At 55.9% G+C, this 26,380-nt stretch overlaps 1 protein-coding gene across 7 annotated transcripts in view; it reads right to left on the reverse strand.

Annotated features, from left to right (window-relative positions):
* Snx8 (sorting nexin 8) overlaps nucleotides 1-25,316 on the reverse strand; it is a 29,503-nt gene extending 4,187 nt beyond the window's left edge. The window contains exons 1-12 of one of the 7 annotated variants that reach the window (XM_074075423.1): nucleotides 25,195-25,294; nucleotides 23,886-23,949; nucleotides 20,402-20,493; nucleotides 10,240-10,430; nucleotides 7,880-7,997; nucleotides 5,779-5,900; nucleotides 3,936-4,016; nucleotides 3,595-3,755; nucleotides 3,107-3,239; nucleotides 1,362-1,430; nucleotides 473-619; nucleotides 148-297 (exon numbers count right to left, since the gene is read on the reverse strand). In XM_074075423.1, coding sequence (XP_073931524.1) covers nucleotides 148-297; nucleotides 473-619; nucleotides 1,362-1,430; nucleotides 3,107-3,239; nucleotides 3,595-3,755; nucleotides 3,936-4,016; nucleotides 5,779-5,900; nucleotides 7,880-7,997; nucleotides 10,240-10,430; nucleotides 20,402-20,493; nucleotides 23,886-23,949; nucleotides 25,195-25,282 — 1,416 coding nt within the window. In that variant the 5' untranslated portion in view covers nucleotides 25,283-25,294. Of the gene's footprint in view, nucleotides 1-147; nucleotides 298-472; nucleotides 620-1,361; nucleotides 1,431-3,106; nucleotides 3,240-3,594; nucleotides 3,756-3,935; nucleotides 4,017-5,778; nucleotides 5,901-7,879; nucleotides 7,998-10,239; nucleotides 10,431-20,401; nucleotides 20,494-23,885; nucleotides 23,950-24,142; nucleotides 24,675-24,729; nucleotides 25,170-25,194 lie in introns of those variants that run through there. The other 6 variants (XM_074075426.1, XM_074075425.1, XM_074075428.1 and 3 more) reach the window with 6 other exon arrangements.
* Nucleotides 25,317-26,380: the final 1,064 nt, after the last annotated feature.

Here is a 26,380-nt window from a genome sequence, read left to right on the forward strand (position 1 = left end):
AAGGACAACTTCATGGTTCCCACGCTGGCCACGGAGAGGACCAGGAGATCTGAACACCAGTGTTCCAAGACCTACGCAGACCCCGACCCCACCAACTGTGCCACCAACTGTCCTGGCCCTTGGCTGCGTGGGGCAGGGAGGGCTCACCTCCTTGTGGCCTTGGATGTGAGAGTTGACGAAGGCCCCGAGGATGTGCGAGGTGAGGGGCAGGTAGGTGTGGACCAGCTGCGTCTCCTGGTGCAGGCAGTACAGGGAGAAGTAGTTCCGGAGCTCCATGCTGTGGATCACGTTCTCCTGCTGCGAGGAGAAGCCTCGCTGGGCGCCGGGCGCCGGCCTTGGGCATGGCTGGGGACACCAAGGCCCAGCCCTGCGACTGCCCTCCGCCCAGGCGCTCAGGCCCGTGGAAACTCCATGAACGAAATACCAGGGCCGTCCCCCCACACTGGCGCTCACAGGGGCCCCGGACCCCCACCTCCACGATGCGCGACTCCAGCTGCTCCACAGACTCGGGCTCGCGGCTGTGCGTGGGGCTCGCGGCCTGCCTCTTCATCAGGCCGTACTTGTGCGGGGCACGCTGGTGCTTGTGCAGCGCGCCTTTCTCGTGCCGCTCGCACAGGTCCTGTGGGGACACGCGCTCACCCAGGGTCCCAGCGCCGAGGGATGCTGACACCCTCCCCCCACCAGTTCCAGACCCCCCGCCCCCGAGAGGCAGAGGGCAGCTGAGGCTCATGGGCTGAGCAAAGGCAGAAAACGAGGAGCCACCAGGGCCTTGGGGGACCCCGACTTCTCACGGAGTCCGCACCCCAATCATCCTCACTCTGGAAACACGCGTGGAACCCAGAGACTCGGGCCGGGCCAGCGCTCAGACCACCCCAGTTCCCAACCAGAAGGGTGGGGACCCGAGCGGTCCAGAGCCCGGTGGCAGTTCTGGGCCTCAGATGCTGATGCCACCCAAATCCAGAGACCCAGTGTCTCAGCAGCACCAGGACGGGCGGCCCCAAAAGGAAGACCCAGTAGTGTTAACCAGAGGCCCCAAACCCCAATCAGAAGCCTTGTGAAAACACAGCTACGGAATCAGGACCCCAGGACCTGCTACTGTCCCCCTTGACACAGGAACCCCCTCTAGAACATTCCGGGAGAAATGTCGGGGTCCACGAGGAGACACGCAGGCTCCAACAGTCAGGAAGCTTCCCCCATCTGCTGCGGTCCCCAAGAGGTGTCCTGTCTCTGCCTGTGTGTGTCTGTCTGTCCGTCTGTCTCTCTGGCTCCTCTCTCTCCCCCGGGCTTCTCCCACTTGGGACAACCATGACCAAGGTCATTCTCACAGGCTCCGTCCCAGAGCGCGGAGCCGCGAGACTCACTTTGTAGGACTGGAGCAGATCCAGGAAAAGGTTCAGCTTCTCCACCACATTGTCCTCCTCCTGCTTACCCTGGGAACGAGGGGGAGTTAAGCAACACGGACCCAGGACCCACCAGGGACCCACACCAAGCACAACCTCAGCCCATGCTGCAGAAGGCCCCGAGACCAGGCAGAGACGCCTTCAAACCCAGCAGGTTTGGATGTCTTTGTTTGAGGTTTTTCTGGTGATGCTGACATTTGAACTCAGGGCCTTGTGCTTGCTAGGCAAGTGCTCTGCCACTTGAGCCACCCCAGTCCTTTCTGCTTTGGTTGTTTTTCAGACAGGGTCAGCCTGAGACCTCACTCCTATCCATGTCTGCTGCACAGCCGGGACTACCAGTGTGTACCACCACACCCGGCTTATTTGTTGAAATGGGGTCTCACTAGCCTCAAACTGCGATCTTCCCAATCTCTGCCTCCCAGGTAGCTGGGATTGAAGCTGTGAGCCATTGCACTCAGCCTGAAAACAGTTTGTTTCAGTGATCCAGTTCAGCCCCTTGTATTTAACCAATGGGGAAACTGAGGCCCAGAGACCAAAGTCACTGGAGCAGGGTCACGGCCCATGCACTACAAAGGGAAAGTCCTGTCCTGAACCCCTGCTCCTCCATCCTGCCAAACCCGTGGCACCTGATTCCCGGTCCTCTCTGCCTTGGAAAAGGAGCACCTACAGGGACCCAGGGCTGATAAACAGACACCGACACAGTCATAAAGTCAGATTCCAAAGGGGGCACCCGGGGCAGGAGCAGAAAGAAACCCAGGACGCTCCACACCAGCTGAGATCAAGTTCCCTCATGGTCACAAACACATCACAGCACCTGATGTCCCACCACGGCGAGAAAAACCCAAGTCCCCAGCAGCGGGACCCGCCACACCTAGACACCATAGAGCTTCAGGCGTCAGGCAAGGAGCGGAGCTTCACAGGACATCAACTCATCTGACACCTGCTGGCAGCTTAAAGATCATGTTCCTGACCTGAGAGACAGGTGGCCGGCTTTCACCCTCAAAATCACGCAACGGTTCCATAGCACAAAAGCCCAATGCAGCCGAACACAGTGGTTCACACCTATAATCCCAGCTACTTGGGAGGTTCAAAGCCAGCCCAGGCAAAAGTGCTCTAGATCCCAGCCACACAGGAAGCACAGACAGGAGATGCGTGGCCCAGGCATAAAGCAAGGCCTTATCTCAAAAATAACCAAAGCAGAAAGGGGTGAGGAGTGGCTCCCATGCTGAAGCACCTAACACGCAAGGCCCCAAGTTCAAACCCAAGTACTGCAAAAATAATTTAATAAAGAAAAGCATAAATGGCTCCTGCAAAGCCACCCAGAACAGATGGGGACGGGAAGTTCCCATGGGGACAGGTGTTCCTTGTGTTCACTCAGCTCAGGCCAGGGAGCCGGGCTGGGCAGGAGGCGCCCCTGCCACTCTAGGGACAGGAGGCTCTGGGGACAGGCCGCTCTAGGGACAGGGGGCTCTGGAGACAGGAAGCTCTGGGGACAGGGGGCTCTGGGGACAGGCCACTCTGGGGACAGGCCGCTCTGGGAATAGGCCGCTCTAGGGACGGGGGCTCTGGGGACAGGCCGCTCTGGGGACAGGAGGCTGTGGGGACAGACCGCTCTGGGGACAGGCCACTCTGAGGACAGGCCGCTTTGGGGACAGGCCGCTCTGGGGACTGGCCACTCTAGGGACGGGGGCGAGAAGCCCACTCACCTGCTGAGCGGCCTTGTCGGCCAGCAGCGCAAACTCCACAGACAGGCCCTTCAGCGCCTGCTTCAGGGAGCCCCATGTGCTGAGGTGCACAGCGGCCCAGGACGGCAGCGGGGTGGTGTCGGACCCCAAGGCACTGCAGGAGCCAACACAGGAGAGAAGACACTCGCCTGCCTGCCTGACGCCAGACCTGCGCTCCCGGGAGGGGCTGTGCTGGCCAAAGGGGCCAGGGGGACGCCAGGTCCCACCCCAGGCCTCCAGAATCTCCTCTTCCCAAAAGGACCCCGGGAGCCCTGAGCAGGGATGGAGGGAGGACACTGGGTGCTGCTCTGGGCAGAGCAGAGGAAGTGTCGCTGGCCACAAGCTGCTTCTCCCAAGGCCAGTCAGCCTAATGGGACACCAGCCAGACCTCCACGTGGGAAACGGCTCAGCATCACCCCTCCCTAGTGGGAGTGGCTGGACGGGGGCGTCGCGGGGCCCCAGGCGCCTGCCTCAGCTCCTTCCCGAACATGAGCAGGTCGGCAGCATTGTCAATGGCCCTGGTCGCGATGCGCTCGGCGCGGTCACGCAGCTTGTAGAAGCTGTGGTACACGTTCCGGATCAGCTCCCGGCTCACGGAGAACTGGCTCTGGATGTCGGCCGGGAGGAAGTCCTGCGGGGAAGAGGACGGAGGCCCTGAGCCCATCTGCACGTCCACAGATAGGCAGAGCCCCACCACAGAGCACCCAAAACGGTCAAACGGACACGTGCGGGGACCCCAAGACACAGCAGAGAGGGCTAACACTATCGTGCCTCTGGGTAAGGGGACAAAGGCTCCAAACTCGGAAACTACCTTGGCCCTGGTGGCCAGCTTACAGCTCAGGAACTCGTCTCCCACACCCTGGGCTGCCTCCTTCAACTTGTTCTGCACGTCCTGCAAGAGGAAAGAGACGGGCTGGGTGTGGGGGCTCATGCCTTTAATCCCAGCACGGGAGGCTGATGCAGGAGGACTATGAAGTCGAGGTCAGCCTGTAGTGTGACACCATCTCAAAATAAATGAACAAATAAAACGGGAAGAAGAAAGAGACAGCTTCCCCTCTTCTGCCAACACAGACCCTGAAGTGAGAGCAGGCAAACTGGTGACACAGGACACACTGCCCAGGAGAAAGACGCACTTGCACGTTTGCTTTTCCAGTGGGGTGCTGTGCCTCAGACTGGCCTTCCTTGAGCTTCATCTATAGGGAACCCTGGTGTGGTGGCAGGAGCACAGCCAGGCTCTTTCCAGAAACCTGGAACTCCACCTGCAAACTGGGGACTGACAGCCTGGACCCCTGGGAAGCAAGTCGATTCATGAAGCTGCTCTTCCAGGTGCACAGGGGGAGCTGGTGGGCAGAGGGCAGCACTGCCCCAGCCCGGCCATCGGAACAGAGCCTCACTGGCGAGGCCAGGCCTGAACCCAACACCAGCTGCCACACACGGAGGAATGAGGACCCCTGCTCCAGGTTACCGAAGAGGAAAATGGGGGTGCAGGGATGGCTCAGGAAACTCCCTCTCTGGGGGAAGGTGAGGGAGGAGACATGCTGCCATAATGGGAGTACCTCCCCCTCTGCAGCCCACCTCCCAGTCCTCAGCCTGGAGTGAGGTGGCTCCTGCGCCCGGTCCCATTCCTGCTGGGACAATCAAAAGCTCAGCTCCACCAGGACTGAAAACGCTACCCTAGACCCAGGCATGGTGCTTCACTCCTGTAATCCCAGCTACTAGGGAGGCAGAGGTAGGAGGACTGCAGTCTGAGGCCAGCCTGGGCAATAGACCCCATGTGAAAGCAAAGCAGTAGCACCAGGGCGAGGCTCAAGTGGCAGAACATGGGAGGCCCTGAGCTCAGTTCCTAAGAAAGACTCCACTGAGGCTGGGGAGCGCCCGCCTAGTGCACAGAAGGCCCTGAGCCCAATCCTCAGTGTTGCCGGAGCTCGGCTGACTCTGCCTGTGTCCTGTGTCCCCTGCCGTACGGCCAGGTAAGGGGCCTTCCCCGTAAGCATCAGTTTTCCTACAAGAGCAGTGCCTGGTGATCCCTTCCTGGGAGGCCTCGGCTCCCAGCCCAGCCTCGGCTTCACCAGCCTCCTGCTTCCGCGCTGGGCTCCCCCTAGAGTGTGAAGGGAGGCAGCAAGGGGAAGGACCCTGCACTGTCTCCTGCTATGTCCTTCCCAGATTGGCGTCCACATGGCATCTGTGTGGGGACTCAACCCGTTTCTCCGATTTTTTTTTTTTTTAGTAAACACATATTCAGATCTGCAGTCCCCAGCTCCTCCCCAGACCCCAAACCATCCATCAGGAGTGTGTGTTATCTCCGAATGCTCAAAGTCACCACAGTGACAACCCGCGATGGCCACGCAGTGTAAAATCCTGTGAGGTCAGTGACATCAAGTGTGCCCTTCAAATCACACCTGACCTGTCATTTGGAAAGGAACAGTCTTAGGCTGTCAATCGTGGCGAAACACATTCCTTCCCTGGCACCCGAACCAGGACAGGAGAGCAAAACAACTGAGATTCAAGAACAAAAATGAACCTGGGCATGGCTCAAGTGGTAGAGCGCAAGGCCCTGAGTTCAAACCCCACGACCACCAAAGAAAAAAGAGAATGACAATGAGAGCTTTGGGAAACAGAATCCAACATGTAAGGACCCACAAGGACACACTTACCGAGCCACTGAAGGACAGGAAGAGCCTGAGGAGGACGTCCTCGGAGAAGGGCGGGTGCCGGGCCACCAGGTTGATGAAACGCTTCAGGGCTCTCCTCCGGCCCTCGATGAACTCCCTGTCCGCTGGACAAGACCGTGGAGTCACCCCAGGGTCGACCCCCAATCACCTCCCGGAGGGTCAGAGTGGCCACCAGGCTAGCTGGGGCCTAGGCAACAGGCCCCACAAGCACAGAGCTGGGGCAGAGCCACCTCCGTGCCCATGGGGTCAGGAACCACCAAGCAAAACCAAGACCTGTGCATTTTGGTCAAGAGTACTAGGAAGCTGGGTGTGGGAGCACACGTCCGTAATCCCAGAACTCTGGAGGCTAAAGCAGCCTGGACTACACAGTAAAATCCTGCTTCAAAAAAGAAAAAGAAAAACCCAGGTGCTGGTGGCTCCTAACTGTCACCCCAGCTAATCTGGAGGCAGACATCAGGAGGATCTCGGTTTGAGGCCAAACCAGGAAAATAGTTGGCAACACCCATTACTTCCAATAAGATCTGGAGTGATAGCACAGCCTGTCATCCCAGCTACACAAGAGGCTTGTAAACAGGAGGACAGACCCCAGGCCAACCTGGGCATAGATGGGAAACCCTTTCCAAAAAAGTTACCTAAAAAGCATGGCTCAAGTAGTAGAGCACCTGCCTAGCAACCACAAGAGCCTGAATTCAAACCCCAGTGTCACAAAAAAAAAAAAAAAAAAAAGTGAGAAAGGACTACTGGGAACCAGGTGTGCATCCTACTGCCGTCTACACCCTCCACCTGCGAGCCCGTCCTGGCCTTTCTCTGTAAGCGAGCCTGGCTACACCTGCTTTTCCTGTCCTAACACTTAGAACTCACTTAAATGGATCCAATTTCTTTTCCCTTTCCCGTGGTGGGGCTTGAACCCAGGGCTTCGTGTGTGGCAGGCAGGCACTCTCCCCCAGCCCTGAATCCAGCTCATTTCCTGTGCATCACAGATATGTGACTCTGACCACCACCCCACCTCCTCTACAGAAGGCTGCACTTCCACAAGTGTGGGCCAGGTGACCACCCGCGTCAGCTCCAGAGCCTGAAGCCGGCTTTGCAGATGGACACTGGCGGGCATCACGCCCCCCAAGACACCTCCTGACCGCCACTGCCCTTCCTGACCGCCTCGGACATCAGCTGTGGGCCTGCCCTACAGTGCAGTGCCCAGCTGGAGAGAAGGCCACATGACCAGGTGTTAAGTTACCCGGCCGCCCACGTCAGGCAAAGCTCACATGTCCACGTTCCAGGGTTTCAAATGCTAGAAACTGACCACTGTGGTAGTCTGAAGCTTTTCCCTGTTCAAGTGTAATTACTTTGAAACCGGGTGTGGTGGTGCATGCCTGTAATCTCAGCAACTTGAGATGCAGAGGCATCTGAGAGTTCAAGGCCAGCCTGAAGAAAGTTAGTGAGACCCTACCCTAAAAGCAAAAGGACTGGGGATGTGGCTCAGGTGGCAGAGCCCTGAGGTCACTCCCCAGAACCACATACAAGAAAAGTGGGCTCTGAGCACCTGTCTGCCCATCAAGCCTTATTCAGATGTTGGGAAAAGGCCATGGGAAGGATGACCAGTGAGAACCAGGAAGACGACCTGCAGAACCCTATGCTCTGCAAAGAGCAGGTCAGTCTCAGAGGGCCAGGCGGGCACAGCAACTGACCACTGACCATCGCTCCAGCTTCTCCAGGACACACCTCACACCCCACCTGGCCTGCGCTGCCCTTCCCTGAGTTCACCTGCATGGCACGGGGCTTTGTGAGCATGGGAAAAGCCAGCTGCTGCCATGAGGGCAGACAGGGCCCCTGGCTCCTGATGTCCTGGCCCCAGAGCTGTGCAGAGGGACCTGGGGTTCCTCTCCCGCTCCCACAGGGGCTCCTTGCATTCTCAGTCTCCCATCCAGAGGGTCCCATGGACTCGGATGCCAGGCCACAACCCTTCCTGAACCAGACCAGGACTCAGTGCAGCTATGACCCTAGGACGGCCAGAGGCTCGTGTGCGACCTCGCGGTTGGCAGTGGGAGCTGGCATGGGCAAGAACATCCCAAGGGACCCAGCTTACCTCCCAGCACTCTCTTGGGTGGGAGGGCGGGCACCATGCGGTACGGGAACCTGTGTAGCAGCGTGTCATGGAAGACCACAAAGTCGTTGTACCGTCTGTACACAGAGCACCTGAAGCGCTAAGAGAAGGATCAGCCGTCAGATCAGACGTCAGAAACCACAGCACCGACCTCCTTCTTCCATGCAACGGAACCCACAGAAAGAGCGTTCCCAAACTCCTTGTCCTCTCTCCCGGGGACTGTGGTCCGAGGCCAGCCAGGGCAATTAGTTCCCGAGACTCCAAAACAACCAGAGCAAACCAGGTTGGAGGTGTGGCACAAGCGCTAGAGCACCTGCTTTGCAAGCAGGAAGCCGTGAATTCAAACCCCAGTTCCACCAAAAAAAAAGGTAGAACATAAGACAAGAGTCTCTCTGTTTTTTGGCTTTTTGGTTATTCTGAGATGGTCTGGCTAGGTAGCTCAGGCTGGCCTTGAACTCTAGATCCTCCTACCTAAGCCTCCCAAGTGCTAGGATTACAGGCCTGCACCACCAGGCCCGGCCAAGACAACACTCTTTACAGGAGCAGCTACTGCTCAGGTGGGCACCACTACCCTTAAAAGGTAGAGATGTCCTTTGCATCACCACTGCCTGCCGAGACAGACCAGCCACAGAGGCCCTCGAAGGACCAAAACCACAGCCCGGGGCTCACACACACCAGCCACGCTGCACCGTAAACGCCATGCCGCATCAGGCTTCAGGCTCCACAGCGTGAGTATCCCGTTCACTGGAGTGACCAGTGTGGATCTGCTGTAGCGGCTGGCACAAGACACACACATGGACAGGTGTCTTCAAAACTTCCCACACGGTGTAATTCCTGCTACTTGGGAGGATCAAAGACAACCCAGGCAAAAAGTTACTGAGACCCCATCTCACCCAGCAGCTGGGCATGGTAGTACACCCCTGTCATCCCAGTTACAAGGGATCCAAGAAGGATCACAGTCCAGGCTGACCCAGGCAAAATCTCAAGACCCTATCTCAAAAATAACCAGAGCAAAAAGGGCTGAGGAGGCTAAACTGGTAGCGCTCCTGCCTAGCAAGCGTGAGGCCCTGAGTTCAAATCCCAGTGCCGCCAAAGGTGGAGGGGATTACGTGGCCAAGTGTGCTGGCACACGCCTATAATCCACATCGGGAGGCTGATGGAGGAGGAGGAGGATTGTGGTGCCAGGCCAGCCCAAGCCAAGCTGGCTTCAAGGCCCTATGAAAACCAAACAAAAGCAAAAGGACTGGAGCGCTGACCACGTAGACAGTGCTTACCCAGAAAGCTCAAGGCCCCATGTGCAACCCCAGCAGCACAAATAAAAATAAATAAATGCTCAACATGGACACACACACACACACACACACACACACACACACACACACAGCCATCAGCGGCCTCCATCTTCTTAAGGGATGGGCAGTTCAAAGAGCCTGGAAAAGGAGGACACAGAAGTGCACGCCTGTAATCCCAGCACTTGGGAGGTAGAGGCAGGAGGATCATGAGTTCCAGCCTGGGTACATAGAGAGCATTAAAAAAGCCTGGAAAAGGCCAGGGGCCACTACCAGAAGTGAGTGACAGCTTCCCACTCTGGGGACATCAGGCCCAGGAGGACGGGCTGCTCCTCTGCACCAGGCGGCGTCACGCCAGCCCCAACTGCAGACAGAAGGCAAGAATCACGGGTGCCACCCGCGCTGTCCCAGAGGGAGCGACCCCCGCCCCGGGAGCAGCACTGGGTCCCAGCACTGGGACGGTTCAGTCGCAGGCTCTGAAACACAGGTGCTGATCCTCAACTCTTCAGGACATGGCAGACGGCTGTCCCCAGCTCACCTTTGTCCTTTTCACACAAACCCAGCCCCCCCAGGCGAGGGCCGTGCTGTCCTCACACCCCTTCCAGGACTCCGCACTCAGGGTGGTGTTAGCTCATCGCGCACTCACCCCAGAACAAAACTCCCCAAATCCACCCTAACCAAACCATGGTACTGACGACAGAGAACAAAGGGACAGAAAGACCGTCACTGCTGAGGCCACAGGGGTGCCACACACCAAGCACCACAACTACGGCCCAACCGCAGGAGACAGCGTCCCCGTGGGGAGGAGTGGGCACAGCCCGTGCCAGTCCTGCCACGAGAGCTACCAACCCTCGGCACGGGGTCCCCAGGATCACAGCCCTCACCAGGCTCGCTCTGTCTGCGGAGGTCCCAGAGAGAAGGTTGCGTCCCGGACGGGGACCAGCTGACTGTGCCATCAGGCTTTGGACAGTACCCCGCCTGGGCGCACTGACTGTCCCCTCCCTGCCACCGTGCCCCAGCCCCGGCTGTCCCTCCCCGCCGACCCCCAGGCACCTGGCTGGAGACCTCATATTCCACATGCTTGAGAAACAGCCCCTTCTTCTCCGGCGTGAGCTCCACCTGCACCGTGTCCCTGGCCAGCAGCTCCTGCAGGGTGCAGGACAGCAGCAGCGGGTTCCCCTGCGGCCTCTGCATTCGGCTGGGATCTGGGTCCCCCTGCTCGATGACCTGGGGCATTGGTGAATCTGCAGAGAGAAGAGGGACTCCTGCTGGTGACGCTGCTCGGGCAATGGGGCCTCCGGCACCCGGTGCTTGCTGAGCACATGGGCTCTGGCCACGCCACATGGCCAGACTGATCCCCTGCAGGCCACCTTCTTCTCCACACTACAGAGCCAGGGGGGAGGGGGCCATCCCCCAAAGAGGTACAAATGGCCAATGGCCAGTGAGTATGCGAAAAGATGACTGGCACCACTCATCACAGGGACCCAAGGGGACATGAGCCCAGGACAGTGTAATAGAGCGCCTTCAAGGCGACTGCTGACCAGCGTAAGGAGGTCCCTGACCCCTAGCACTTGCCAGTGGGTGTGCAAACAAGGTCACCCTGGACCCTCAGAATATGAGCAGAGCGACTGTGTGATGTGCAGTTCCAGTCCTAGGATCTGCCAAGAAAGTGGACAGGTGTGCCATGCACTCCCATGACCCCAGCTTCAGGAGGCAGAAGCAGGAGGATGTCAAGCTGGGAGGCAGCGAGACTGTGTCTCAAACACAAAATGAAAACAGAAGGTGGAGTGCATGCCCAGCAAGTGCCAGCCCCTGGGTTCAATCCTCGGCACCACCCAAAAAAAGAAAAATCGTCCTCAAAACCCAAGTGCCCACAGTGGTGAAGAATGTGAACCCTGATCACACGGAGATTCTATAAGGACTTACAGACATGCTGTGAGTGAACTGCAGCACCCTGGCTGCTGCGTGGTGTGGTCACCCTTCATGGGCTCCAGTCATGGAAGGCATGAGTCCAGGTGCCCATCGGCTATGGCCGAGACCCAGCTTCCAAAACAAACACCGATCAAGAAACACAAAGAGCTGGGCACAGAGGCTCCCGCCTGTAATCCCAGCTAGTCAGGAGGCAGAGATCAGGAGGATCACCATTCAAAGCCAGCCCGGAGAAACAGTTTAAGACCCTATCTTGAAAAAACTCTTCACAAAAAGGGCTGGTGGAGTGGCTCAAGGTGATGGCCCTGAGTTTAAGCCCCAGAACCACACAACAAGAAAAAAAAAAGAAACCCAGATATGAGGCAAACACCTGTAATCCCAGCACTCAGGAGGCTGAGGCAGGAGGCCATGATTCAAGGCCAGTCTGGGCTTCATAGGAAGACTGGAGCACCTTGACCCTGGTCTGCACCATCTGTGCCTTTAACGCAGCAGTGACCGACGGGCCTCCGGGCTGTCCTCCGTCGGCCCCAAACCTTCTGCAGGGCCCAGCCTGCTTTACCCTGGGCACCGCGGCTCACAGACAGCGCCCAGCGCCAAATGTCCAGCCCCGGCTTCCTCCAGACTCCCCATCCAAGAAGATGCTGCAATACACCAAGCACAGCTTGGACCACGTCCCCGGCACGGGGCTCCCGGTGGCCACCGCTCCCTGCATCCCAGGCTAGCAACTCTCGGGCACCTCCCCATGCAGAGGGCAGAGGCGCCGCTGTGGGCGCGGGGCAGATGCCAGAGAACCAGGCGTAGTGACAGGGAGCCAACTCCACCCCCCGTGTGACCCCCCTGTGTGACCCCCCCACGTGACCCCGCACAGCACACAAAGGGAAGCCAGCGGCAGGCAGCACTGAGCTCCTTCCGATTTGGTTCTCCAAGTCGCTTCCCACAAATCAGAAAGACGAAAGCAGCGTGCACACTCAGGCCCGCCACACACGCCTGCCACACCCTGCTCCCCCACATTCGTCCTCAGACGCAACCCCAGAGTCCAAGGCTCTTGCTGCAGACAGGATTTACCCAATAAACCCTGCTGGAGCCTCCCTTATCTCAGCCCTGTGAGAACACAGATGCCATGGAAGTCTCCAGCCAGCAGGCCCTCTGCACGGAGACCCTAGGGACACACAGCTGGCGGCAGTTCCCAGAGGCCAAACCCAGCCCCCACCCAGTGCAGGGAGACCCCCGCGTCCACGCGGTCCTGCCTTCCTGGGTCCTCCCATTGACAGAGTCCTTGGCCATGTGAACTGCTTCTAGTACAATTACAGAGCCAGGTGTGGTGGTGCAAACCTGTAATCCCAGCTAAAATGAGTGGGGCTCTTCTCAAACCAAAATACAAACAGAAGGGTTGGAGGACTGGCTCAGGCAGTAGAGCGCCTGCCTGGCAAGCCTGAAACCCTGAGTTCAAACCCCAGTACACAAAAAACAACAACATGGAATCAGCAGGCGTCCTGAGCACGCACGTTCCTCCCGGAGCTCACGAACCCAGTGCTGCCTTTGAATAAAAACTCAACCAGCTGCGGCAGTGCATGCACATAATCCCAGCACTAGGGAAGCAGAGGCAGGGGGACCATGAGTTCAAGGCCAGCCTGGACTACGTAGCAAGACCCTGCCTTGAATAAACAAATACACAAAAACAACATTGTGAAATCAGCAGCTTGCCGTCAGGAAAGAAGCAGTTTCCTCGTCCTGGCCCTGGCCTCAGAAGTGAGAAGTCAGCAGCTCTGGGGCAGGGGAGGCCGGGAACGCCCTTAACATGGGAAGTGGGGCCTCCATCTACAGTCCCAGGACAGAGGCCCTGGCCCTGTTGCCCTGCCTTCAGACACCGGGGGGGGCTCAGGGGGGGCTCAGGGTGACACTTAGGTTGCATAAGTGGAAAGACCTCTGCTGCCACCTTTTCCCTCAGTCACAGCCACCATGTCACCGTGTGTAGCTGCAAACTGTCCCCCTTACAGGCAGATTCCACTGTGCAGCTGTGTCCCCAACCACTGTGCAGTCGAACCTGCAGGTGGCATGCGTTTTTATTTTTATGGTGGTAAGAAACGAACTCAGGGCCTCAGGCATGGTAGGCAAGCGCTCTCCCACCAAGCTACAACCCCGGCCCAGCTGCATGCTTTAGACAGAAGCGCGTGCTATGTGCACGCCCGGAGTCACAGCTTCTTGGGAGGCTGAGGCAAAAGGACTGCTTGAGCCTAGGAGTACCTACACAGTGAGACCCTATTTCAAAAAAAAAAATCAGAACTGACAAAAAAAAAAAAAGTTCAGAAAATACCAGAATCCACATGCTACCACCAAGATTTAACTGAAAATAATGTTTTGGCTTATTTTTTCTTTGAAAAAAAAATCAATAGTTACAGGGCTGGGGTGTGGCTCAAGTGGTAGAGCGCCTGCCTAGCAAGCGTGAGGCCCTGAGTTCAAATCCCAGTGCCGCCAGAAACAGAAATAAAAAGAAAATTGTTGCGGATAGGTATGAGCTCTGTTCCAAGGAGAGGTCCATCCCAGAGGGGGCGCTGTCACTCCCAGGCACATCTGCACACTGCCCTACAGAAGTGCCGCCGCGCACACACACATTGCTTGGGTGCAGTGGCTCACACCTGCAATCCTAGCTACTCAAGAGGTGGACATTGGGAGGAACACGGCTGCAGGCCAGCTCAACATAGGCAGGAAGTTCCTGAAACACAACCTCAACCAGTAAAAACTGGGCATGGTGGCGAGTGCCTGTCATCCAGCTCTGCAGGAAGTGTAAACAGGAGGACATAGGTCAAGGCCAGCCCAGGCAAAAACTCAAGACCCCATCTCAAAAACAACCACAGCAAAAGAGGCCAGTGACGTGGTTTGAGTGGCAAAGGCCAGCCTAGCAAGCAGGAAGCCCCAAGTTCAAATCTCATATCACCAAAAAAAAAAGTACACACAAATATCACATTTCATTACACACACTAAATATAAAACTGTTTTCTTTTTCCCTTTAGCTCTTTAAACTTTACTCACTGGTACAGAAAGGGGGGTTCTCTCAGTGACCCCCTAACTGTGCACACCAAGAAGGACAGACAGACAGAGCAGCCACAGTGCCATGTGGCCCCCGCCGCCCATCCCTGCCATGGCTGCCAGGCGGCCAGTGGCCAGCGTCTGTCCCTGACACACGGCCCACGATGATCGTATGTGGGGTGTCTGGGCTGACACAGACACGCGTTTTTGTGGGGACAGCACAGCCAGCAGTGCAGAGGCTGGGTCACAGACACGTGTGTGTTCAGCTCAGGAAAGATTTCCACTTTTCCAAAGCCACTGAGCCAATGCACACCCCCGCAAGCCAGAGTCCCAGCTGCCTCCCGCTCAGGCCAGCGTGTGTCATTTTCTGTCCCTTCTCCCTGGCTGGGAGGCTGGCGCCTCTTTAAACAGTCACAACTGAAGAATTCACTCAACCTTTCCCTTCCCATCAGCCCCTCTGCCTCCTTTTCCTCCACCGTCCCCCTAAGAAGTGCACATCTGAGGTAGGAGACAAAAGTCACTCAGTCATTCACTTATCGGCCGAGCTCTGCTTCTGAAAATAACATGAAAACATCTCCAGACACAAACATGTGGCTGCATTTCAACTCTAGCTTGGGATGGGTTCCTTGAGAATGTCACACTCGTCTTCCCGATGGACGCTGTCCTAGGTGGCTCTCACATGCTCCAGAAGCCTAGCCACACAGCTGGGAGGAAAGTGTCACACAGACCATCCTCAGATGCAATGTGATGACCCCAGCAATCTAGCGAAAACTTCATGACATGAAAAGTAGAAAGCACCGCCGGGCACCATGACTCACGCCTGTAATCCCAGCCACTCAGGAGGCTGAGATAGGAGGATCGAGGTTCAACACCAGGCCGGGCAAAAAGTGAGACCTTATCTCAAAAATACCCATCACAGAAAAGGGCAAGTGGTAGAGCCCCTGCCTTGCAAGTACCAGGCCCTGAGTTCAAATCCCAGTACCACCAAAAAGGACCAGAAAAAAAAAAAGAGTACCCAGCATTATTTAACCCTCCTGTGAATGAATGGAGTCTCGGTTTGGGTTTTTTGGCACCATGTGAGCCACACCCCAGCGCTTTCAGTTATTTTTCAGACAGGGTCTTGCATCCTTGCCTGGGGGCTGCCTCACCCCGTGCTCCTACAGCCTCGCCTTCAGCTGGGCTCACAGGCACACACCACCTGCCCGGCCACTGCTTGAGATGGGGTCCTGAGGCGGCCTCGAACTTTAATCCTCCCAAGCTCTGCCTCTATACTACCTGGGATTACAGATGTGAGCTAGCACATGAGGCCTACAAACGGAATGTTAACCAAGGCCTGGCAGGACGCCTGGGTATGGTCACAGCCGCGTGGCCTCCCAGCACCGACAAATCCATCTAAGGTCTCACTGTGCCGGGAAACGCCTCCCCGGCACAAAAGAGGACGCTGTCACAAACACTGCTGTGGTGAGCCCCCTGCACGACCCCCGTGCTGCACCCACTTTCCTGGAAGAGCTCTGATGAAAAGGGCCGTGGTGTGCCACACGCACAGCGGGCCTGGGCTGTGACAGCACACCACTGCCTGTCTTCCTACGAGGGCTTAAGTGTCCCTACCTCGAAGCCCAGTGTCAATAAACAACCTCACAGGTTCGTCCAAGCCCGCTGGGACTTATTAGCTGAGGACACCTGGCCCAAGTCCTCTCCAGCCCCCGGGTGCACTTCAAACACCATGCAAGAACTCCTCGAGCCGGGAGCGTCTACACATCTTCCTCCCACCCAGAGGTCAGCCTGTGTCTCCTGACTGAGCCTGAGTCCTTCACGGCTTTCTCCCACATCAGGACATACCACCCTTCAAGGAGCTCTGACTTCCCAGTACCACCGAACACGGCCTGAGCACCCCACAGGGTTGTATGATGGAAAACTGGGACCCCACACTGGGAGAATGAACCAGACCCCCAACCATACACAGTCGCCAATTAAAAATAAGCCAGGCCCCAGTGGCTCACGCCTTAATCCCAGCTACTTGGGAGGCTGAGATCAGGAGGATCAAATTTCAAGGCTAGCCTGGGCAAATAGTACACAAGAACCCTATCTCCAAGATAATCTGATCTCTGCTTCTGAATAGCTGGGATTACTGGCGTGAGTACTGGCACCCAGCTTAATTTTTAAGATGTGCAAAGGATTTGAATAGACATTTTCCCAAAGATACATAAATGGCACATGAACAGATGTGTAAACACAGTAATGTGCTACTTCACACTCACAAAGATGGCTGGGATAATAATTTTAAAAAACAATCCCACGTGTTGGTGGGGATCTGGAGAAATTCTGCTGACAGAATATAAGATGGAGCAACCGTTCTGGAATACAATCTAGCAGTCACTCAGAAGCTTAAGAACAGGGGTGGGGGGTGGCTCAAGTGGTACAGTGCCTGCCTAGCAAGAATGAAGCCATGAGCTCAAATCCCACACAAAACAATGCTGTGAAAAGTGCAGGGACAGAAGCCAGGTGTGCTCCCCTCACCTGGGACAGTCCCTCTCCAAAGTGAGGACAAAACCAGCCACTGCAAGAATCTGAACCAGACAATGGGAGCCTCACCAGCATGGCGCCCAGTGCCGAGCTGGGCTTTGCTAATGGGCCTGCCCACAGGTAAGAAACGCCCAGCGAACCACTGACCAGGGTCAGGGCACCGTGAAGGGCTGGGTCCCTCCACATGAGCCTCATCAAAAACTCAATCCACTACCCAGGCATGGTGGTGCACACCTGTAATCCCAACTACTCAGGAGGCAGAGGCATGAGGATCACGAGTTCAAGGCCAGATGGGCAAAAAGTTCCAGAGATTCTATCTCAAAAACAAGAACAGCCAGTAGACTGAGGGCGAGGCTCGAGTGCTAAAGCACCTGCCTTGCGGGTGTGAGGCCCCTGGTTCAATCCCCAGTATCACAGAAAAGAAAAAGCCAGTCCTAAGGACGATCGCAATAGACACACGCGCACGCACACGCACACCATCTGCAGGCCGCCTTTCCAAGGGAAGTGCAACCACCAGGTCACAGACAGGAGGAAAATCACGGGTCTGCTTAAGACGTCAGGAAACTGCAGCACAGGACTGAAAACATCACCGTGACATTTCCTCCGGCAGTGGGTGGCCCATGAGCCACAAGGTCCCTTCTAAATGGGCCCATTCAGCTACGGCTCACAGAACCTCAGGGCCCTTCACTTTGGGAATTTTTACCCTGGGGAAGCCCAATGACTTCTTCCAGAGTTTGAGAGGAAAACTATTTTAGCCAATTTGGGGAATCCTGGAAGTAACTGACAAAGCAGCTCTAAGTCCAAATAAAAATCCTCACTGGGCGCCAGTGCTCACGCCTGTAATCCCAGCTACTCAGGAGGCAGAAATCAGGAGGATTGGGACTGGAGGAGTGGCTCAAGCAGCAGAGTGCCTGCTTTGCAAGCGTGAAGCCCTGAGTTCAAACCCCAGTCCTACCAGAAAAGAAAAAAAAAAAGAGATCAGGAAGATTGCAGTTCGAAGCCAATCTCAGGAAAACAGTTTCGGAGACCCTACCTCAAAAAAAAAAAAAAAACCCATCACACAACAGGGCTGGCAGAGCAGCTCAAGTGGTAGAGTGCCTGCCTAGCAAGCGTGAGGCCCTGAGTTCAAACCCCAGAGCCACAAACAACAAAATTAAAAAATCCGTGCCTCTAATAAAACGCAAAGCTTGTAGTTTTTCTCTTTTCTTTCTTCCCAACACTCCCCGTGGCGCTGGCTGGCTCAGGTGGAAAGTGCCTCGATTTCTGGGGTCTCCTGACATGAAAGTGAAAATATTCCCGGATGTCTCACAGGGCCGTCTGTCCCTGGCCTCGTGAGGGCTAGACAGACAGCCACATTAGCAACGAAGTTAGGCCCCTCCACAAGACACAAGGACCCGCCCAGGGAAATGAGCCAGGTGTCACACGGCAGAGCCCCTCTCAATGAGTGCATGACCTGTGACTTGTCACAGGAGCCATGAGTTCTAAGACATACCCTCCTTCCACTGCCCAGCCACCCAGAGTCCTGAGGGCTTGGACGACAGCAAGAACAAATCAGGAACTGGGAAAAGTGTCACCAGAAAGGAGACATTTAGTCACTTCCTCCCCCGTAACCACATCACCACTGAATCTGGGGACCTGCTTTTCCACGGAAAGGGCTGGATTCCGCTGGACCCCTGGTGTCGCCTGCTGCAGAAACCTGAACTTCCAAGATGGCCCGTGGGGGACTCTTGGCGTCTTCATTAGTGGGGAACTTGCCGTGCCTCCCAAAATTCACAAGGGGTTTGTTCTGGAGTGCTGGCATCCCGTCAGCTAGCACCAGCTCTGCCCAGCACCCCTGCCAGAACTGACCCAGTGTTTCCATGGGCAGCTGGACAAGTCCCCGTTGTCCCGCATGGCCCCACAGAGCCTGAATTCACGTATGTCCTTTCTACTGTTACAACGGCCTTACACAGGACACAGGGCAGCCCTATGCCACCATGTGCCCAGCAGGAAAACCAACTGAAGAGAAGGTTCTGTGCCAAGGGAGGCTGGCTAGTGTGGTCATGAAGGCAAGGTGCACAGCACTGGAAGGAACACGGGCCAACCCCCCAACGGCAGCCATACGCCTGGTGTCACTGAGGACAGCAGGGACAGAGGACACTGCACACCTCCGTATCGTGCAGTGTCCATAGCTTGCTCCTCAGGAGCGTGCTGACGAGCAAACTACGGCACGGCTCTGAGAGCTGGGAGCCAGATGCCCCCCACCGCACTGCACCGCCAAGAATGGGCAGTTAAACCTCCCCGCCGGGCTGGGGTGGCCAAGAGCGTCACCAAGCCAGCCTGAGACCCTGGGTGCAACCCCCAGGACCACCAAAAACCCTACTTGCCAAGGAGGCCAGCGATGGGGGCACCTCCCACTCACCCTGGGGGACCCCGCTCACACGCGACACAGCTCGATTCTGAACTGCAGAACCTTCCATGACAGCCCCTCCTTTCCTAGCACCGCACACTGCACCCAGGACCCCAGTCCTCCCTGCTCCCTGCTCCTGCCCCTCAGATCCCACCCACCTCCCCAACAAGGATGGTGACCAGTGCCAGGCACCAGAGCTGCACGTCCACAGCCCTCCCGGATTCAGAAGAGCCCAGGAGGCTTGAAATGTCCCTCAGGGCAAAACGTCACAGGAAGGGCGACTCCAGCAAGACACACCCCCAGCCTGGGTCAGGATTGCTCAGGAGTTGGAAGGTGACATCCAGTGCTGAAGACCGTCAGCCATGCAGGGTGAGAGTGGCAGGGAGAGAGTGGGACCCTGCCTCCATCCATTGCTCCTGCGTCTCAAAGGTGCCAGGGCCCCAGCATCTGGGTCCTCCTTCCTGCTGTGTCCCCGGGACAAATGAGGTGCAGACCCCTCAGAGCCAGGGGAAGGCTGCTGGAAGCCCCTGCTCACCAGATGTGATGCCACCATCAGGGCACCTCCCGTTAAATCCCTGCAGACAGGCTGCAGAATGAAAGCTAAGACCAAACATCGCTAAGACACTCCTGCACCAGGACCCCCGGGTCCACTGTGCTTCCACACAGGCAGAAAGGGCCATAAAATTCCTATGCAGCACTCAGTGGATACATGGCGAGTTCAAATCCATCCTGAGCTACATGGTCAGACCCCAGGACTGGGTGTAGTTCAATGCTAGAGAACTTGCCTAGCATGCACGAAGTCCTGGGCTCAATCCCCAGCACTGTAGAAAAAGATAAGTTCTATGAGCAACTGAACAAAATTATATTTCAAACACATGGATAGCCACCACGGAGACTAAGAATTTAAAGACAGCACCCCAGAAACCGCCCTTGTTCAACAGGGATGACCCCTTTCTCCTACCAGACATGACCACTGGCTCAATTTGTTTCCATTTCTGCTCTTATTTCATTTTATTCTATTTTTTGCAGTGCTGGGGATTGAACCCAGGGCCTCGTGCATGCTAGGCAAGGGCTCTAGCCCTGAGCTACACCCCAGCCCTAGTGTCTCACCATGTAGCTCAAGCTGGATTTGAACCCTGGATCCTCCTGCCTCAGCCTCCCAAGTGCTGAGATTAAGACATGACCACCACATAAAAAAAAAGCTCATTTATGCTTTTATCGCCCACTTCAGCCCCTCACGCTGTGTGAACATTTTAAAAATTAGAGCGCAACATATTTTTTTTTCCTGACCTGTATGGGTTTCCAACATCCTCCCTGTGAAGTGAGGGGACCAGGGCCCAGACTTACATAGGGTCACGGAACAGAACACCTGTGGACATCTTTCCAGCTCTGAAGGTCTGGTACTTTTGCTCACCGCAACGCTGAATGAACACACGCAGCTGATTCCGAGGGTGCGGAAGGAGACAGGCAGGAAGGGGCAGAGAAAAGAGAGTTGTCTTTCTACCAAAACTTGCAAGCATGAGCACAAACTTCATATCAACTCACTGAAAGAGCCATTTTGGAAACCACAGCAAGCTCACCTGTCACTCAAACTTCCTGTCACTCAAACTTCCTAACACTCGAAACCTTACATTCCTCCCTCCCTGAAAGCTGCAAAACTACTCAGCAGGACAGAAAAACACTGAGTGAAAGGAACAGACTGTGAAGACCCATATCCCAGCCCCGGCAACGGGAATGACAGAAAACTTGCTTTCTCACTTGCTCGCTCACTCACACAGCAAACAGGGAACTGCCCTGGGATGGGTGGCTGTGTTAAAGCCGTGGTCTAAAGAGTGACATGGCAAAAGCTTTGTGCCGTGGTCCAGTCACTTATCTGACAGTATCTTCCCAAAAACCCAATTCACACACAACAGTAAAACTCTGTGGCCGGGAGCCATGGCTCATGACTGTAATCCCAGCTGCTCAGGAAGCAGAGATCAGGAGGATAGTGGTTCAAAGTCAGTCCAGGCAAACAGTTCCTGGGACCCCATCTCAAGAAACCCATCACAAAAAAGGGCTGGTGGAGTGGCTCAAGGTGTAGGCCCTGAGTTCAAATCCCAGTACCACAAAAAAAAAAAGTCTACTGGGTGTGATTACAATGCATTCATAGACCCCTGGCAGACAACACTCATCCAAAACAAACCCCGGTCCCTGGGGAAAGAAGGAAACTGACCTCAGACAGACCCCAGTCTGGCATTCCCCAGCCTGAGGAGCTCAGGGCTGGAGTTGATCACACCTCGTCACTTCCCGAAAATCTACCTGCCACGCACCCCAAAAAAGCTTAAGGGAGCTGAAGGACCTCCACCAAACACCCACCCCACACAACCAAACCAGCAAAATGCCTTCCACAGCTGGGCAGCAGGAAACGGTACCAGGTGTGGATCTGATCCTCCCAGAGTGGACCCAGAGGGCCTCTGTGACTTTCAAACCAATATAACCCCAAAACAGTTCATTTATTTTTGACAGTATTGGGGCTTGAACTCAGGACCTCCCACTTGCTAGGCAGGCGCTCTACCACTCACCAGCCCTTTTTGCTTCAGTTATTTTTTGGATAGGGCCTTGGGCTTTTGCCAGGACAGCCTGGACTGCAATTCTCCTACCTATGCTTCCTGCATAGCTGGGATTACAGACACGAACCACCACACCCCTCTGAGATGGGGATCTCACTTTTTGCCCACCCTGGCCTTGAACCACAATCCTGCTGATTCCACCTGCCGAGTAGCTGGGATTACAGATGTGTACCAATACACCCAGCCCCAAAACACTTTTCACAAAAGAACTTCTCCCCTTTAACCCAGATCATGATTTGCCAATGATTCCACAAGGACGATACAAGAAGTGTCACTCAGAGGTGACAACACTGCTCAGGTCCTCACTCCTCCTCACACAGCAGGCCCCGCGAAGCGGCATGGGTCCCATGACGCAGGTGGGTCCTGCAATCTCTGCCCACCACCGGCACACAGGATGGCAAAACAGCCTTTTTCATGCTTCATTTTTCTCAGGAAAGAAAAAACAATACCAAAACAGAATTCCCCTACCAGGAAGAAATCACTTTTTTGCTAGCCACAAATTGTGGCAAAATGTTTTCTACATAATAGTGATCCTCTTGGTTCCTCTTTCTTCAGACTGACACATTTCACCTTGCAAATTTTGCATGTGTGTGTGTGTGTGTGTGTGAGAGAGAGAGAGAGAAGGAGAGAGAGAGAGAGAGAGAGAGAGAACATTTAAAGATGCAGAACTCAAGCTTTAATACACATACCAAAGTGTGATATTTTTTTTAAAAAATGAATGTCACAATGAAATTCTCTTCAAACATTTAAGCGTCTTTCATATCTGGGATGCCTTTCTAGATCCCGGGATGTACAGGAAACCACCTTTCACCTGTCAGAAATTGACACGCACAATGTGTAAAATGGAAAGAGAAAGGCTCACGCTTGGTGAGCACAGCCACTGCAGGTTTAATTTAGTCATCATAGCTGCCTAAATTGTAAGTGACAGACCAATGAATTGTGACAAATGTCTGCTACACCCAGGGAAGAGAAGCAGCAGCCTGGTGAGGACCTGTAGGTCGGGGCGGCAGGAAGAGAAGGCCGGGGTGGCTGGGTAGGAGCTCGGGCAGCAGGGCAGGGGACCTGAGGATCACCCAGCAGTGGCCATCCCCAGTGGCTGTACCCAGCTTCCTCCTGCTGACAGGAATGTGTGGAATGCCCTGAAAACCTTCAAAGGAGCCCCAGCAGCACAGCCAGGCCTGAAGCACTGTAGGAAGCTGGCTGAGGTACACAGAAGCACTGCATGCTACCCACCCTACAAAGCTCAGACTAGAGGCTCGATCACACACCCTTGTCATCGGGCATTCGAAGTCTCAGCCACTGAGCTTCACAACTTCCACAGCCCTGGAAAGAGCTCCCAGCCCACGCTGGCAGGGAACAAAGGTTCCACTCAATCATACGTATTTCGTTTTGGTGTGGGGGATGGAACCCAGGTCTTGTCCAAGTGCTCTACCTCTGAGCGGCAACCCCTTGCTTTTTCATTGAGATACGGTCTTGCTATGTAGCCCAAGCTGTCCTTGAATTCACAATTCTCCTGCCCCATCCTCCCAAGTGCCGGGATTACAGACGTGCACCACCACACCCAACTCATGCACAGTACGCTGATGGTTACAATTTCAATATAAAATCCTCAAAGGCTTAGTATCCAAAACATGAAAAGACGTATTACAAAAGGGCTGGTGCAGTGGCCCAAGTGGCAGAGCTCCTGCCTAGCAACCGTGAGGCCCTGAGTTCAAACCCCAGTACCTCCTAAATAAATAAATAAATAAATACTACCAGCAGCTCTGACTGTGTACACAAAAACCAGAAGAGGAAATTCACTGTTCTCCTCCTTCAAGTTGCCAAAACTAACCCTAGGCAAATGTGAGATACACGCTTATCTCTAAACCAAATTCCTTCCCGAGGCCCAGCCAACCAAGGTCTCCACCAAGACACACTCCCTCACACTGCCCACTCTGGGCAAGTCACTCCCCACTAGATAAGTTACTTTTCCCAAGGTTAAAAACAAATAAATAAATAAAAAGTTGCTACGTTCCTTCACCTCCCTGCTGGGATGGGCAGCAGGTTTCAAATAGACCAGATGACACACTTGGTCCCAAAAGCCACTTTTAGACGCATGCATATATAGGAACACAACTGTAAATTGGGAGGGCCACCCTGTGGAGTGCCACATGGCTGTGGACAAAATTAACACTCCTGTTAAAATCACCACTGCCCCCTTCCTCCAGGGAAAGCCACCTAACCTGTGGGAACTCCAGACACAGTCACCAAAGGGCAGCTCCCGGGAGTCCAGAGCTGGGACTGTTCCTGAAATCACACCATAATGGCACTCATTAGGTGCGTCTTGTAGGACAAACTTAAGCAGTCCCTACAATCTGCAAAGAAGTGACTCTTGAGCTATCACCACCTCCTGCCAGTGGGACTCGCTTTATACAAGATAAGGAGACCCAGCATCGGGCCCAATCACCTCCCCTCCCATCCCAGTGACCCCAGGGAATACCCGCACTTGGGCGCCGGTGGCTCACGCTTGTAATCCTAGCGACTCAGGTGGCAGAGATCAGGAGGATCACGGTTCAAAGCCAGCCTGGGCAAATAGTTCAAGAACCGCCCCCCATCTTGAAAACATCCATTGAAAAAAAGGGCTGGTGGAGTGGCTCAAAGTGAAGGCCCTGAATTCAAACTCCAGTACCACCAAAAAAAAAAAAAAGATATCTTTTGGGCTAGTGGAGTGGTTCAAGCAGTGAGAATGCCTGCCTAGCAAGCGTGAGGCCCTGAGTTCAAACACGAGTCCTGCAAAACAAAAAAAAAAAAAAAAACCCAAGTTACCCAGAGAAGAGGTCCAGCCAGGGTCCCTAGTAGAGGCCTCCCTGGGCCCCGGCCTGTGACCTCCTGAACACAATGTTCTGCCCAACAGCACAGTCACATGCTTCCCCTTGCAAAGGTACAAGTGACAAGGAAAAAAATGACTAAAGAGCAATTCTGGAGGAACGTTCCGCCCAGACACAGCGACTGTCCACCAGTTAAGGCCTGCAGGGACCCCTCCCTCCCCGGGAAGAATCTGCCTGCCACCCCTCCTCCAGAAGTCACCTGGATTGTCACCGCCTCGGTGACACCTGGCCGAGCCCCAACTTTGCGCCCCCAATAGCAGTACTTGTCACCAGCAGCCACCTGCATGTGTCCGCAAGCGGGAGGGCCACGAGACAAAGTCCTTAAACCCAGGGGGTCCCGCACCCCGTTTGCTGGTCCGGCTGACACGGTGACACGAGTCCCTCATAGACCAGCACGCAGGTCCCCGGGTGGCATCCCCCCCCGGACGCACTGGCCACCGCCCCTCCAGGCGGAGGTCCCCAGGCAGGGGGAGGAGGACAGTCCCTCAGGAAGCCCCACGAGGGCGGCCCAGGTGTGGCCAGCAGACGTGATGTGGGATGCGGGCGCGCCCAGCTCTCCCGGGCGGGAAGGGGCGCGGGGCGCAGGACGCGGGCACGAAGTGACCCGAGGGTCCACGTCCACCCGCTTGCAGAGGGCCAGCGGGCCGCGAACCTGGGACCGTACCTGCCGCCCGGGGACCCGCCTCCGTCTCCGCCGCCACCGCCGCCAGGACTGCCGCGCCCGGCAGCCGGTCCATAGCGCGGCCAGTCATGTGAGCCCGCGCGCCCACGTGACTTCCTCCCGCGCCCACCGCAGGCACCGCCCACCGCCAGCCTGGTCCGGCCCGGCCCCGCCTACCGCATCCCAGGTCCAGCCTCGCCCCGCCCACACTGGGTTTGGCCACGCCCACACTTCGCTTCACCACGCCCCCAAAGCGCTTATATGCTAAACAGCCCCGCCCCTGTTTGGGCTAGCCACGCCTACAGCCGCCCATGTCTGTTTAGCCCCACCCATACCCGGCCCTGCCCCGGCCACGTGGCTCTGGTCTGGACCGCGCTGGGCGCTGGCTAAGCAGTTTCCCTTCCAGGAGTCATGGCTGCCTGCTGGCCGTGTCCCACCTCCTCGGGCTCAGTCACTCTCGTCCCCATTCACCTCCCCACTACTCGCCCAGGCGCTAATTCACGCTCAGGCTCACCACCCACTCACCGCATCCTGCACTTCATTCATCGCTCGCTCACTCTTGCTCTCCGAGCGCACTGCCACCTGCAGGCCAGGCAGGCCCCGGTGCAGAGTGCAGAGCACCCAAAGGGGCTCTGGTACCTTCCCGCCATCTGGAGGAGTGAAGAAGAATGGCCAGACAGGTGTCTGCGACAATTCTCAGGTGTCCTAACCATTGTCAAAGGGGTGCCAATGCAGTGGGTGGGCACAAGGTCAGGACCAGGGGCCGTGTCTGAGCTGGTGCTGGATTGAAGACTTGAACAGAGTCAAGTCAGGACAGAGACAGCAGCAAAGGCCTGTTCTTCCCAGAGTTCATGAAACCAGAGTTTTGGACCCAACACCCAAACTCCTGAGACTCCATATGCCAGGTCCAGCCCTCCGCCCCTGAACGCCAAATGAAGAGGCCTGGTGAAGGCAGAGAAAGGCGGTTTATGACATGGCTGGGGACACCGGGGGAAGAGGCACAGTGAGCCTCAGCCCATCCTCAGACATCTTCGGGGTGCAGACGTGAGCTGTAGGTTCAAGTAGAGAAAGGACTGGGGGCAGGGGACAAAGGTTACACAGTCCCAGTCACGGGTGTGGTCTGATGACCCTCATCTCAGTCTTTATTGTGGAAGAGGTTCTGGAGTTGTTACCTGGATTTATTGTCAAC

Source organism: Castor canadensis, chromosome 6 (genome assembly GCF_047511655.1).
Source record: "Castor canadensis chromosome 6, mCasCan1.hap1v2, whole genome shotgun sequence".
In the NCBI taxonomy this organism is placed as follows: Eukaryota; Metazoa; Chordata; class Mammalia; order Rodentia; family Castoridae; genus Castor; species Castor canadensis.